Source organism: Eurypyga helias, unplaced genomic scaffold, assembly GCF_000690775.1.
Source record: "Eurypyga helias isolate BGI_N326 unplaced genomic scaffold, ASM69077v1 scaffold7485, whole genome shotgun sequence".
In the NCBI taxonomy this organism is placed as follows: Eukaryota; Metazoa; Chordata; class Aves; order Eurypygiformes; family Eurypygidae; genus Eurypyga; species Eurypyga helias.
Window position 1 is genome coordinate 23,238 of NW_010249479.1, and position 11,989 is coordinate 35,226.

General features: G+C 50.7%; 1 protein-coding gene across 1 annotated transcript in view; it reads left to right on the forward strand.

Annotated features, from left to right (window-relative positions):
- LOC104509431 (cadherin-23-like) overlaps positions 1–11,989 on the forward strand; it is a gene marked incomplete at both ends in the record, with an annotated part of 77,020 nt that overhangs the window by 2,286 nt on the left and 62,745 nt on the right. The window contains 2 exon segments of the mRNA XM_010151371.1: positions 1,037–1,084; positions 1,332–1,424. Coding sequence (XP_010149673.1) covers positions 1,037–1,084; positions 1,332–1,424 — 141 coding nt within the window.

The following is an 11,989-nucleotide window of genomic DNA, read 5'->3' on the forward strand; positions in this document are numbered from 1 at the left end:
CGGATCTTATTAGGAATAAACCAACCAAATCTACAGCACAGAGGGTCATTTCAGGCTTGCTTTCCAACCTTTCCTGCACGATGCTTTGGGAACATCAAGCTGCTGTTGCAGCTCGGGCAAGGCAGCGGCACTGGGGGTGGGAAGGGATGCCGGAGGAGGAAGGTCTGGTGGGGACTGGGGGACCCAACCCACCAGACGGTGCCCAGGTAGCAGGTAGGTGTGGTGGTCCAAGTCTTGCTGTCCAGCCCTGCGTGTTTCCGTGGTAAAATGTGAGCGAAATGATTGCTGGTGGAAAAGAAAGCTCTTCCCCACTTGTCCCTCACCCCGGCCTCAGTGACTTTAATATATTGCCATTTCAGCCCAAGCTGTTAATTTAGGTAAAGCAATAAGGGGCAGAGAGGACTGCACGGGCATTTTTTTATGGGTTTACGGGATTTCAGCCAGTTCATATGACAGACCCTGGGCTTATCCCAGTGTTCCCAGCTCTGCGATGTTCCGTGGCAGGTACCCTCAGTGAGACTATGTTGTGTGGCCATCTCCAGTAAAAGCTGATTACGCAGCTTTTTCTTTGGACTTTCTTCTCTTTTCGCATCGCCCCTGTATCTCGCAGTTGGCGGTGGTGCCAGGTCACAGTGCTTTTCTCTGCCTTGCTCTGATTCCCTCTCCCAGCTACAAGCAGGCAGCCTGCGGCGTCGGGGACCGGGCGGGAGTGCAAAGAGAGCCGGGGCATGCTGGCACGCTGAAGAAGGTGAAACAGCGGGCTCCTCTCATCTTCCTTAGCCTAGTTGTCTGTTTAAAGTGCTCGGCTGCTCGTAGAGGAGTTACTTCCTTAGTCCCCACGTCTTCCTGACCCAGGGCAGAGCGGCTCTCGGTGCCTGTGAAATACACTGGAGTCCTGCTGGCATTAATATTTCTCAGCGTTTTATACTCAACCATTTTGCATGTAATAATGTTGGCTAAAAGTCCCAAGCCTGCCATCTGCAGATAAACACCACAGTATCTTTAATTACATGTTTTTCTTCTCCTTCCATTTCAGACTAAGTCAGAATTCACGGTTGAATTTTCTGTCAGTGACAGCCAAGGGGTAAGTGTGTGACTTCTCATTTCATGGTCTGCGGCACGAGTGGAGGGGAGCGGGGAGGATGAGCGTGAGTTGCTGGGGGACCTTCTCCATCGCCCCAGGGAAGGGGGGAGGTCTGGGGAGCGGGGCCATCCCTGACCATTGCTTGCCAAAAGCCCAAGTCAGAAAACACAGCCACAAGCTTGCTTTAGTTTTATTTTAGGTGCACAAAACTGATATCCCCTCCCTGTCGTGATCTTTGTGGCCGCAGGTGATCAAAGGGACGGTCAACATCCAAGTTGGAGACGTGAACGACAATGCCCCACGGTTCCACAACCAGCCCTACAGCGTCCGCATCCCGGAGGTAGGGATCACCGCAGCCTGGCTTCTGGCTCTTCCCTTGGTGGCCAGGCTTGCTGTCTGGTTGCCACCGCAGAGCTGGCTGCCTGAGGGCCACCAAAGTACGGGACTGTCCTCCTTCCCTGGACCCTTGCTGTGGTTGTGGGGGTGAGGGTTAAACCTCTGGAAGTTATTGTTGCCTGAAAATGGGCAGAAAGAAGGTGACAGCGTTTTGGGGGAAGGCAGGTTGAAGAGGAGATCTGGAGCTCAGAGCCCTTGCAGCCTTGGCGACGTCTTTCCCATGACAAACATGAAGTTTGGAAATAGGTGGAAATGGGAATGTGTTTCTTTTTCTCACCCTTTGAGCCAGGGAGGATGTGCAGCTTTTGTCTCGGAGGTGACCTGAGGCAGGACTAAGTATTTCTCCAACAGCTTCTGCCCTTGTCAGTGGTTTCCTTTAACCTGTAGCAGGACTTGTCCCATCATGTCCTAGGAGTAACGTAGGTAGGAGGGGATCAGGGGAGGTCGTTTGGCCCAACCTCCCACTAACGCAGAGAGAACGCTCACGTTGGATCAGGTTGCTCAGGGCTTTATCCGGCCAAGTGTTAAGTAGCTCCAAAGACAGAGTTGCCAGAACTTCTTTCCACTCTCTCTCGGTGCTGGCCATTGCAATGGAGGTGACACCTAGTCATGGGAAAGCTGCAGCATCCAGAGCTCAGCCTGGCAGCAAAACGCCAGGAACTTAAGAGATCTGATGGGAATTCAGACTTGGATGATGTGGAGTGAAAGCTGGTTGGTGGTGCTTGGGGAACAAGGTTAGGGCATTATACTTGAAAAATGGGATTAGTAGGGCATTTCACGTACTTCTATGGAGGAAACTTCTTCCTCTTGAGTCCTGGTCCCAGGGCAGAGCCTGTTTTCCCCAGAGCATGCCTTGGGGCGTGGATGAGGTCAAGCGTGCGCCTATATGGGTGAAATCAAGCGGTCTTCGGTAACAGAGAGAGGCGCAAACGATTGTGTTACAGCGGTTTATTTAATATGCTGACTGCTGATGCCCTGCCGTGCTGGGCTTTGATCTTTCCCTGTCCCTCTGCCGCGAGGATGAAGTTTCTTCATTAGGTTGCTTGTGATGTATGAGCCGGGAGCCTCAGTCTCATCTTTGCGCCAAGTCATCTGAAACCTCCCTTCGCGAATGACGCTGGGTCAGAGTCATTCCTTCTCCTCTTTAAAGCACGGACGTTGCAGAAATGACTTGGCAAAAGCTGCGCGAGCTGCTCCTGGCTCTCGCCTTTCTGCTCGGAGCTCTGGAAGGTGATGGGTGGCCGTCTTGCCTTGCTGCTGCTCCTGCTGGTGATGGTCTGTCTGCAGAGCAAACGGCGTGTCAGTAGGACCGAAGGGGAATAGTCTCCTCTCCCCTCCCCTGCCCTCAGTTTTACCTCTGGTTTTGCTATTTACAGCACTTGATACTGAGGACTCCCTTCTCTACGTGGAGAGAAACGGAAAGTGGGTTTCTGTGTTCTTCCCTGGGAATTGGGGCTAAGTTAAGCCCTAGTGTTTCTATACCTGGAGCAGTCATGCCAGATCTCCTCTTGCTCATCGCTTCTGCCCTCAGAGCCTGTATTGCAAATCTTAAGCCTTCCACAGTTCAGATCTTAACCTGCATCAAGCCTTGGGGATCAGGGAGAGCAAAGGTCCAGTGCTGGTCTGGAAAACTAAGGCTGGCTGAGGAAAGGGAACTGTGGGCAGGTGAGCTGCATGAAAACTAAATAAAGGAAGAAGATGCTGGACCCCAGAGCTTGCCTATTGCGTGTCACGCTGCTTTGCACGTGAGCCAGTGTTCTGCCGAGAGGAATTTCTAGGACCATCTAATTATTTGGGGTGTAGAAAACATGGTGCTTCCCCAGCGCACCCCCTTGGCCTTCTGAGCTGTGCTTTTCTGGAGAATGGCCTAACCGAATTATGAGGCATCGTGTGCCAGTTTCTATCCATGATCTTTAACCAAGGGCACCGATGGGAGGTAATGAGCCACTGGCTGCTCAGCCAGCATCCTGGAGGCACCTCTGTTCCGCAGTGTTTCCTTGTCGGGCACTGTGAAAACAAGGGATGGGGTCCCACCACCTGAGGACTCCAAGGGCTACGGTCTACTGGAATCCGAGCAGTGGATTCGCTCTCTGTGTGCTGACATGGCTCTTGAGGAAGAGGTGCCCTCTTGTTTTGAGAGCTTTGCTGGACCACAGGTTGGCCCTGTGGCTTGTCCACTCAAAGCTGGAGGTGATGTGGTGTGGAGATGTGCCTTCAGAAGCTGAGGTCCCCAGAGCCAGGGGACAACTCAGATGCAGCTGAGGCTGGGGAAAGCCAGTCATGGTAGGAGATGACAGCACCCCCAGGTCACCCTCTTGCTGTAGACAGCTCAGACCAGGGTAGACGGGACGGGGGGGTAGCAAAATCTACCTCAAAGACCACCCAGCGCAAGCTGAAGGGCCTATAGCTAATGAATCTGCAGGGGTTGGAGCTCAGGGATGGCGAAGAGGCTAGCAGAAGTGCTAGTGCAGCTTTGCATAGGCTGGCTCTGTGCAGAATTGGCAGCTAATGAGGGTTTTTCTCTTTTTAATTTTGAGATAAATGGATGTATCGATTTGCAGTTGTCCTAGCTAATGGAGCAGCAACAGAAAGGCTATTTAAACCTCACTGCTATTGTGTGGCACTAGGAAAGTCAAAGGAAGAGTGTGCATAAATAAATGGAACATGAAGTAAACTGACCTTTAAAAACAATACTGCCACTAAATACCCGTCCTGGCGTTTTACACAGTCTGCTTGATCTGAGAATGGGAATTTATTTGAGCATGGGCTGCTGTGGACTGCGATTCCTATATAGCGTGGAAAGGAGGGAAGGGGATGCGTGGTTTAACTGTTGGCTTCTCGGTGTCGCAGCCGCTCTGAATGCCCAGGCCGGCGATCACTCGTGTGTCAGGCTGATGCCACTGGTCCTCTGCGCCCGTCGTGTCTTAATTGCACCCCCGGCACCTGCCTGGAATAGCTGAGCAAGGGTCCGCGTGTCGGGAGAGGGACGTCGCTCCAGCGTAATCGTCCGTCCCGTCTGGGCAAGGGCGCCCCGTGATTTGCTTGTCAAAAGGCAACGAGGCGGTGCGGACGCTTTCAAGTCTGTAAAGAAAAGGGGAATCCTGCTAGAATTGGCAACTTAATTCACCAAGCTGGCCTCGACAGAGCTCATTAAGTTCTCGTGTATTCATTTCAGGCTAATGGCTGTCATGCTGACTGCTGTTTGATTTGCTGTTAATAGACTTTTATGGCTTTCCAGTTTGCTAGGGCGCGTGTGCCTGGGTCTGTGCCCCGTGGTGCTGCTGTAGAACATTAGTTAGCCGCTCATGTGCTTGCTCTGACCTTCAGGGTTTGTTCTGCTCTTGGATGCATTCCTTGCACTTCACCTCTTGCATGCACTCTCTTTTTTTTTTACCTTCCTCATCCTCCCCCAGCCCCACAGTACCATGTTTCTCAAAGTCTCAGGGTTTGGTTTTTCAATTGGGAAAGATATATTGCCGAGCTCATGGCAGACCGTTGTGGTGATGCCTTGGTTTCTGACAAGCCCGATCTGCTTTTTTCTAATCTATTTTTCCATTTGACTGGATTTGTAGGAAACGGAGTCTGTTGGATTGTCATGGTCAAGGGTTTTACGTGAAGTGAGTGAGCGAAGTGGAGCCAAGCCCCCACGTTGGTTTTGGAGTACCTGGTGTGGTGTTGGTGGCTTGTTCCCATAGGTGCCTGCTAGGCTTTCCTGTCCCAGTTTCAAGTGTGAGACCTTCAGGGGCACACAGCCCTCTGTTCGCCTTTGACGTGAACACCCTTTAAGCTTACGCTTAGAAGGCACAGCTCTGCAAACCTCTCTTAGGCATCTGCTCCTTCCAGGTGCTGTGCCATCTACAGGACCACGTCTGGGGTCCTGCCATCTAGGCCGTTGTCTGCTGTGGTAGGCAAGTCTGGTACTTTCTCATGAAGAGCTGCTTTCCCCTGTAAATCCTTCAGCATCCTGAGCCTGCTGTTCAAATTCCAGCCATCCGTGCCCTACTCTTGGCCCTGGAGCATCATCGGTCTTCATGTGTTGGCAGAAAGGTCACTTAATTGTTGGTTGCTTTGCTGAATGTTCCCTCAGAAAGTTTCCAGTGGGGTTTTCCCTCCTTTGGCGTTCTCCCCACCTCAGTCTTACCGTTACTTTCTAAATCGCTCAAGTTTGCTACCTGTAACATGTATTACGGGGTCACACCTTCCAGCGAAAAGCTGCCCTCAGCCAGGCTCTGGGCCAGAGCCTGCCGTTTAGCACTCCAGCCATTCACCAGATGACAGTTGCACCATGAAAAAGTATCTGCAACTTGACAGGAGATATGAATTATAACAGGCACCCACTGCGTCTGTAACCACAGCCATCCGGGTTGGGAAGATGCTCGTCGTGTCTTGAGCGGAAGCAAACACCAGTGAGAGGTAGGGTTGTGGGAAAGGGGTTTAAAAACAGAAAGGGAAGTTTCTGGGCAGCACACTGCATCGGCTAGGCAACTACAGTCCAGCTTGCGGGTGTCACATCTCCTGAACTCAGCCCTGATTTACCAATTTATTTTAATTGGGAGGCAGGCAGGCGCTTATCATCAACAGCAGTCCCTTCTGCTTGGGGAGTAGCCTTTGGGATTGAGCCTTCACAAGCTGCTGGTCACCGTTTCCATCCCTAATATGATGGTGTAGTTGAAACAGTGGCTTTTATGATTTTTTTTTTCTTTTAATTGTGCAGAAAAGTGTGTGGTGGGGAGGGGGAGAGAGAAAGAAAGGGACCGTCGCTGCCCTGTCCCATTACACAGCCTGGAGCCAGACCGTGCAAGATGTTGCGCAGGGGCAGGGAGGATCAGAGGAAGCCCCAAAAGCCCTAGCTGTAATTAAAATTATTATTTTGCTTTAATGGTAATAATGTTGGTAATTACATCAGTTTCCCTGCCATCCTGCCTGGGAGTCTTCAGGGGCTCATATAATTCTATTGCGATGGTTCCGAGGCCTGATGCTGCGCATACGAAGCAGCTGCAACGAGCGTGAGCTCCCGCTTCAGCCCCATTAGCCATTCCCTCGCACGCTCCCAGGCACTTTTTGGGTTTGGGTGGTTTTTTTTTTCCTCCCTCCTTTAAATAAAAAGCCTTTAAATTGAAGGCGATGATAACAGAGCTGATAAGGAAGATGTTCCTGCCACATTGCAAAATGGCCTATAATCATTGCTGCCTGCTTTCCTTCCCTGTTTGGGTGGGTTTTTTTCCTTCTTTCCACCCTCCCCATCCTCCCTTCTCCCTGCTCACTGTTTTCCTTCTCTCCCTACCCTTACGCTTCTGTGTGGATTTTAGAACTGAACAAATAATTTACAATGAACAACTTATCCACCGAATCCAGCCTTCCCTTTGCGCATGCAGAATTTGCAAGCGTATCGTACTCTTCCAAAGCACGTCGGATGCAACTTTATTTATTTATTTACAGTGGGTTTGGGGTTGTTTTGTATTGTTTTTTGAATTTCCTAGAAAGGCAAACAAACAAACGAGCGAATTATTCCAGCTGTGTTCGTTAAACACTGTTGGCCAGAAGCAAGTTGATTCCCTTTCCCTGGTAGGCAGGCGTCTCCATCTCTCCTCCACCCTGGCATCCCATCGGCATGTCTGCTGCTGGGGACCGAGGGTGATCTCTCACCTCTGGTGCCTTGCTGGACAAGCAGGAGGTGAGGCTTCCACTTGTGCTCGACACCGTAAGAGCGTCTCCGTTGCACAGGTACGCGGCGATAATCTGCAGTAGGTGAAACATTTCCCGAACTTGGTGGGCATCCTCATTTTTTAATTGAGTTTATCGTCGCTGGGTTTCAAAACAAGCCTCTGTCGGCGCTGAGGGAATAGTTGGCTGACAAAATAACAGGTTAGATCTCCGTGCTGTCTCTCTGGCTTCACAGAGCTGGTCGCCATGCATTCGTTCTGATGTTTCTCCTTTCCAATTTAATTTTATTTAAATTTTTGACCAACCTTTAATTACTTTCCAACTTTGTCCGGCAAACTCATGGAAGCAGAGACACGTTGCGAAGGGTGTGCCTTCCCTTCGATAGTCTTACGTGCAGGCGTACTGTCCATCTATTAAAAAGCCATCTCTTAGCTGGATGAGATAATCCTTTTGAGAGGGTTTCATCTGCTCTGTAATCACTAGGTAGAATATAATATCCCTCAAAGAAATCATGCCTTCTCCTCTCCTTTCTCAACCCCAGCCTGCATGACCCACCAAGACGGGGCCATTTCTATATTGCTCGGGAAGATTGAATGTTAAAACATATCTTTACATGGAGAAAATTGCTAAGTCAAGATTTAGCCAGCAGTGCTGTGGGATGCCCTTTTCCATCAGTAACGGACAGGCTTGTGCGAGTGACTGTCTCCTGCCTTGTGCTGGCGTGGAAGAGCAGGAAGAAAGGGAGTCCATTAGGGAGTGGATAGGGACCAAAGGATGGGAATAATGCACGAGTCATCAAGCTGAGTTATCTCTGATGGGTGGGATGCTATGTATGTTGGCATGTTGGGTATGTTTGGCTCTGCGGCAAGTTTGTAAATATTCATGAAAGATCCCCAGTTTCCACATGCAAGCAAGACATAAACGGACTGTTTAAGTGCAGGGAAGTTTGGGTGCTTCCTTGGGAATTTGTGCTGGCATCCGGATGCTGGCGGTTCCTTTGAGTAAGAGCTTGGAAGCGCACTCGGCAGCAGCTGCCATCTTCTCCCCACCCTTTTCTGCCAGCACTGAAGAAAGGTGCTTAAAAGGGGCTGCAGTGCATTGTGTAAAACAACACTTGGGCTAAGGGGTTTGCACAGCCGACGTCACAGACGTCCCCAGGATTTACGTAGAAACTTCTCAAGAGGTGAGGTGCTTATGGAAGAACCATGCTGCATCTGCGTGGTAAGACATGGAGGATTCGAGTGGCGTGGGTTGGGTACCAGGCCATTGCGTGGGGCTGGGAGGCTTGTGGCGGTCTCTCCTTGCACAGAGCAAGCTGTCGTGCCGTGAAGCATGTGCTCAGACCTGGAAGCATCCTTCCCTCTGAAGGTCATCCGCGTGCAAGTTTGGGTCATCATCACTGATGCGTATACTGTGATGCCAGACTGAGAACGTCAGAGGGTCTTGAGTGACGTCCTGACATCCTAGGGAGAAAGAAAGTCTCCACCTCTAGCAGTCCTGTCACTTGCGTGGCTTCACCGGTGAGTAGGAGACCCTGGTCCTTTAAAACACGTGCCCAGGGAGTGAAATGAGAAACACAACAGAAACTACTGGGGCGGAAAACTCCAAATGGCGTGGAAGTAATGTGTAAAGTGTCCTGGAGATAACAGTCATTTCCACCAGGCAAAACTTGGGCTCTTTCTGGAAGGATACTGCAGCAAGGAGGGGGGGCAGCTGGAAAATGAGAAAGAGTCGTGCTGTTCTGACCGGTGTAGTGGCTGGGGTAGACGAAAGGGACAGGGAAATGCAGAAAGAGGAGAAAGCAGCAGGTTTAGAGCTGAAAGGAAAGCTCGTGTGGGGCAGCAAGCAATTTGGTGCCTCCGTGGAGGAGCTGACATGCTGAGAAAATAAGACTGCGGGAGCCAAAGAAATAATCTTGGAGCAGAGGAAGAGAAGGGGTAGAGGAGCACCCAGACAAAGTGGGGAGCAGTAACTCAGACGCATCAGTAATCATTCCCCTTGGACTAAAAGGGGGACAAGGAAGATCATCCTCACTCGCTGAGCTCCTGAGCAGCCCCGGGACCCAGGCACGCTCCAGGGCGCTCCGTAGGAGTTCCTTCTATGGGTGCTGAGACTCAGTGTCTGTCCATCCCACTATTGCGAGTGTCCATCCCAGAGCCATCCCTGAGGTCAGGATGATGTCTGAGCTCAGGATGGCTGATGCCAAGGGACGACGTCTCATTGGGATGCCCTCGACTCTCTTGGCAGCAAGCGACCGGGTTGCTCCGAGTGGACATGCTTCCTCTGGAGCGGTGGTGGCTTGTGGTCCCACAGCATCTCTTGCTGCAGCTGAGGCTTGGGCTGAAAGGCTGCTCTTTTCCAGGGGGCTGGGAGTGCCTGAGCAGGGCGTTCAAGCCCAGTCCTTCCAGTATAATTACACTTACGCATCTGGGCAGCAGATGGTTTCAAGGTCTATTCCTTGTCCCCGGCAAGAGGAAGGGCACTCGGCTGCCAGAAACGGGCAGAGGAGCGAGGAGCTAATGAATGTGACCTGCTAGCAATTAGTTTTTGTTTTATCTCTCTCTCCTCTGGTTACGATATTCTCCCAGAAGCCTGGGACATAACTTATCTTGTGCCAGCCAGCAAAAGCCACATCCCCTCCCTTTGCATCCCTGTTTTTCTTACCTCTCTCTCCACCAAAAGTGCATTTTTTTCACCCCTGTAATCGTGTGGTTTGTTGCTTTGGACACCTTCTCCAATCGTGCTGCCTAAATTAAGGCATGATTAAGGTCATACAGACGCGCACCCTGTCGGGATGCGGTGCCCCAGTCGCTGCCATCTGGGGATACGGGCTCTTTCCAACCTGTAGTAACTGTGCTCAGCAGCAGGCCTGCGAGGTGAGCACCTTAGCATCCTTGCTCGGTGCAGCTCGAGCTGGCAGGAGAGGTTTGCCCAAGCATTTTTTTCAATAAAAATGCTGGTTTTAATTAAGATGGAAATATTTAGGAAAAATATTGCCATTTTGACAGCAAACCTGGGTAGAAATAGCGTTTCAAAAGAACAATAAAAATCGCTCTTGCAATAGATTCATTCCAATTTCTTTTTCAGAATTGCATTTTGTGTTTTATTACTTTGTAATGTGTCAGTGACAGTCATGTATAATAAGCTTTCTCCTGCTGGTCATACTTTGTGATAAAATAATAGACTAAATCAGTCTCTCTCTCTCTTTTTAAAATATTTATGTGTGAACTGAACTGTTTGTATCAGTTTCAAACTATTTTCATAACAAATGGGAGAAACTTGATCTAGGAAGAAATTTCAATCACTATTAGGCAGCTATTGCTTAATTTCAACCATTAATTGCTGTTGAAACTTAAAAGTGTGGTGGATTTATTTTGTGGGTCTGAATAATGAAGAGAGCAGAAAAACCAACTACATAGGGTTCAAGGCAATTTTTTGGGTGGTTTTCTTGCCTCCTCGCTGTCCCTTTCCCCGACTCCTGCTGTCCATCTGCCGCTCCGCCTTGCTCTCCGAATGTTCTTGTTTTTCAGCGTGAGCAGCGCGCGAGGCCGTTTTGTGCGCGCGCACGCGCTTGCCTGGGCGTGCAAAGGGTCTCGACGCGTAGCCGCACAAGCCAGCTCCCTGTCCTAACGCCGTATGTCTCCGAGTAATTAGTGGAAGCGTGATGAGGGGCACGGGTGGAAGGAGAGCGCTGGTATTCAAGGAGGAAAAAAGGGGTTTGCAAACCAGTCGGCTCATCTAAGCAATGTATTTTAGCATTTCTGAGTTCATTTCCAAGAGGGGAGAGATGTATGTAACTTTCTTTAATTAGTGGATTTTTATTTAGGGGTAAGTTGAGAACACAACCCTCTGAGCTTTGGAGGAGGAGGGACCCACCTCTGCTTCCTACCACAACCAGACCTTGACGAGCAACCTGAATGGGGAACGATTTCTGCTGTGCGTGTGATTTGGAGGACCCCAAACCTACACGGGTCAGCGACTACTGAGCCAGCATTTGGAAAATCGCTCTATTAAACGTGCTGGAAACACACGGCCAGATGTGCGTGTGCAGATTTCTCAGCTTCCCAGGAGAAAAAGCTGCCCTCTCCGAGTTGTGCTGCCCGTGCCTCGCCTTTGAGGTGGGCTGAGAGGGTTAAAGCATAAAGCCGTTCCGCTGCAGCGGTTAGCTGATGGCCCGTGAAGCATCACAGGGGTTCTCAGCTGGCTGCTGAAATAGCAGGACAGGTGGATATTTTGTTTTCCCATATGTAAGTTGTGCGTCTGGGGAAGGAAATTTTGCCAAGAGGCTGTTTCTTCTGAGGACCACGGCACTGCGGTTCATCCCAGTCCTTGCAGTCGGCAGGGACATGGGTGCTGGGGCTGAAGGCAGGGTGCCATGCAGGTGGGGTTGTCTCTGCCCTGCAACGTTACCTCTGGACACGTCTACCTTGTGTGCAAACCCCTGCTCAGGTCTGAGGGCTGTCTGGGGATGGACTGGGAGAAAGCTGGAAGCCTGCATCCTCCTAACGTGGGTCGGCCAGCCTGGTATCCCTCTGCATGTCACAGGAGGGGCTTCTCTGCAAGGCTTTCCCTTGGTGACCTCAGTTCTGAGGGCCTTGGACACCAGACCTACCCCTATCTGCAAGGCAAATGGTACTTTTGCAGCCATGTTGCACCTCCAAAGTGCGTGCTTCACCGCCAGTCCATCATCATCCTCTTAGCTGGTGTCTTGCTGTGCGCTCGCGCGTCCTCTTTGATGGGCTCAGAAGACACCAGGCGGTCACCTCTTCTCTGGAAGATGACAGACCAATTTTTCACTTTTAATTGCATGAACATTGTCTTCTTATTTGCGAGCACCTCTGACAG